The sequence below is a fragment of the Mandrillus leucophaeus genome, unplaced genomic scaffold, assembly GCF_000951045.1.
Source record: "Mandrillus leucophaeus isolate KB7577 unplaced genomic scaffold, Mleu.le_1.0 Scaffold87, whole genome shotgun sequence".
NCBI lineage: Eukaryota > Metazoa > Chordata > Mammalia > Primates > Cercopithecidae > Mandrillus > Mandrillus leucophaeus.
This window is the reverse complement of record NW_012109474.1, coordinates 4,409,033-4,411,501: the sequence shown is the minus strand read 5'-3', so window position 1 is coordinate 4,411,501 and position 2,469 is coordinate 4,409,033. Positions and strand designations below refer to the sequence as shown.

Sequence of the window (2,469 nt, the reverse complement as noted above, 5' to 3'; positions counted from 1 at the left end):
GGTAGGGAAGGAAAAGATCACTTTTCAGCATGGGTAATGGCAAGATTTCTTCTATAAACCCACCTCCTCCAGGGCTTACTGCTACAAATGTGTTGTTAGAGAAGCAAGACACAGGGTTCTAGGAGGGGTAGGGAAATCTAGAAGTAACAGGAAAAGTTTAGTGTTAGCTAAAAGTCTCTACGCCTTTGATCAGAAGGGTGAGGTAGGACTGTGCAAATGTGCTATGGGCACAAAATGGGGAATGCAAGTCACACTTTAGCCTTCTCCATCTTGGTAACAGCCTAGACAATTTAGAAAAGTATGTGTTCAATTAAAGCTGACTCCTACGAAACGAGTTTAAGGCAATTAGGTATAATAAGTTAATCCAATATAGAAAGTGTCCCGTTATAATTTTAAAATCAAGAAATTTAGAGTACTTACTTAGTAGTACTTGAAATGTGGTTCGTGTGGAAAGAACTGCTGGAAGTGTAAAACACACCCTGGTTTCAAAGGCTTAGTGCAAAAGAACTATAAAACATTATCAGTAATTTTATATTGCTTACATGTTGAAATAGTATTTTGGACATATTGAACTAAGTGTATTTATTAAAACTATGTTTCTTCTTGCTTTAAAGGGGTCATTTAGAAATTTTACAATTACATTGTTACACTGTATCTGTAGATATAGGACCACGCTGCTGGCTAAGATTAACCTGGCAGGACTTAGTACTGAAGGGATAGATGGGCCGGTCACAGCCCTAAGATAAAGGAAAGTTAATAGGCATACTTTTTAACAAGCCATTTAAAAATACCCCCTAGAGGCCAGGCGCGGTGGTTCACCCCTGTGATCCCAGCACTTTGGGAGGCCCAGGTGGGAGGATCGCTTGAGCCCAGGAGTTTGAGACCAGCCTGGGCAACAGGGTGAGAACCCAGTCTCTACAAAAGATAAAATTAGCCAGGCATGGTGATGCGCGCCAGGTATGGTGATGCACTAGGGAGGCTGAGGCCGGAGGATCACTTGAGCCTAGCAGGTCGAGGCTGCAGTGAGCCGTGATCATGTCACTGCACTCCAGCCTGGGCGACAGAGTGAGACTCTTGTCTCAACAACAACAAAATAATAACCTATAGAAAAGATAGCCACAGAGTGAGATCACCTGAGCAATACTGTGGGAAGAGTGTCTAGGGAGGAGGAAACGGGGATTCATTTCTTTAAAAGCACCAAAGAGCTGGACAAGGTGGTTCACGCCTCTAATGCCAGCACTGTGGGAGGGCGAGGCGGGCGGATCACTTGAAGTCAGAGTTCGAGACCAGCCTGGCCAACATGGTGAAACTCCGTCTCTACTAAAAATACAAAAATTACCTGGGCGTGGTGGCACGTGCCTGTAATCCCAGCTACTGGGGAGGCTGAGACAGGAAAAACTTTTTTTTTGAGACGGAGTCTCGCTCTGTAGCCCAGGCTGGAGTGCAGTGGCGTGATCTTGGCTCACTGCAGCCTCCACCTCCCGGGTTCAAGCGATTCTCCTGCCTCTGCCTCCCGAGTAGTTGGGATTACAGGGGTGCGCCACCACGCCCGGCTAATTTTTGTATTTTTAGAAGAGACGGGGTTTCACCATGTTGATCAGACTGGTCTCGGACTCCTGACCTGACCTCGTGATCCGCCCGCCTCAGCCTCCCAAAGTGCTGGGATTACAGGCGTGAGCCACCGCGCCCGGCAAGGGAAAGCTCTTGAGCCCGGGAGGCGGAGGTTGCGTTGAGCCAAGATCGTGCCACTACACTCCAGCCAGGGCGACGGCGCTAGACTCCGTTTCAAAAAAAAAGAAAAGCCCCAAAGAGCTAAAGTTCAGCACCTGCAGGCTGCTGGATGTAACCACCCTGCCGGCAGAAAAGCCGGGCCAAAGGGGCGTTGGGAGCGTTAGGCCACGAGGGAGGAGCATTCCCGGGTCCGAGAGGGAAGGCCCGGGAGCCACGCGGCTCAGGAAACCGCCCCCGCGAGGGGATAGGAGGATATTGCGTGGCCCCTCCTTCCATGACTCTTCTTAAGGCCCTTCCTCTGAAGGGGGCGATCTCATCCTCAACCCGAGGAAACAATGCCCTCGAACCTGCGCCTGCAGCTCTGCTCCAGGCCGCTCACACAGTGCCTTCCCTAAAAGAACTCAGCCAGACCGGCTACAGGGATGAAGGGTTGAGGGGAAACAAATTCAGGTGTGCGCTTCGACCGCAGGCGCCTGCGCCAAAACCCCGCTTGGCCCTTAGTTTCAGCCTCTGCAGCAGCGCCTTCATCCGCCTCCTTTTTCCCGCCCCCGCCGGAGACGTCACAAAGAGTGACGTGTAAAGTGAACAATCACAGTCCCTCTCCGCGCGTGCCGGGAGGAATGGAGAGGGAGGTGGGCGGGGAGAGGACGGAAGGAGTGGGCTTCGGGAGCTGGCTGGTCCCGGTCACCCAATCAGAGAGCTCTGGGGAGGGGAGGGGCGGGGCCCGAAGGAGGGTGG

At 51.6% G+C, this 2,469-nt stretch overlaps 1 protein-coding gene across 1 annotated transcript in view; it reads left to right on the top strand.

Annotated features, from left to right (window-relative positions):
• The first annotated feature begins 234 nt into the window (after window positions 1–234).
• Window positions 235–2,469, top strand: part of MEX3C (mex-3 RNA binding family member C) — a 25,583-nt gene continuing 23,348 nt past the window's right edge. The window contains exons 1-2 of the mRNA XM_011969056.1: window positions 235–273; window positions 1,862–2,307. Coding sequence (XP_011824446.1) covers window positions 235–273; window positions 1,862–2,307 — 485 coding nt within the window. The remainder of the gene's footprint in view (window positions 274–1,861; window positions 2,308–2,469) is intronic.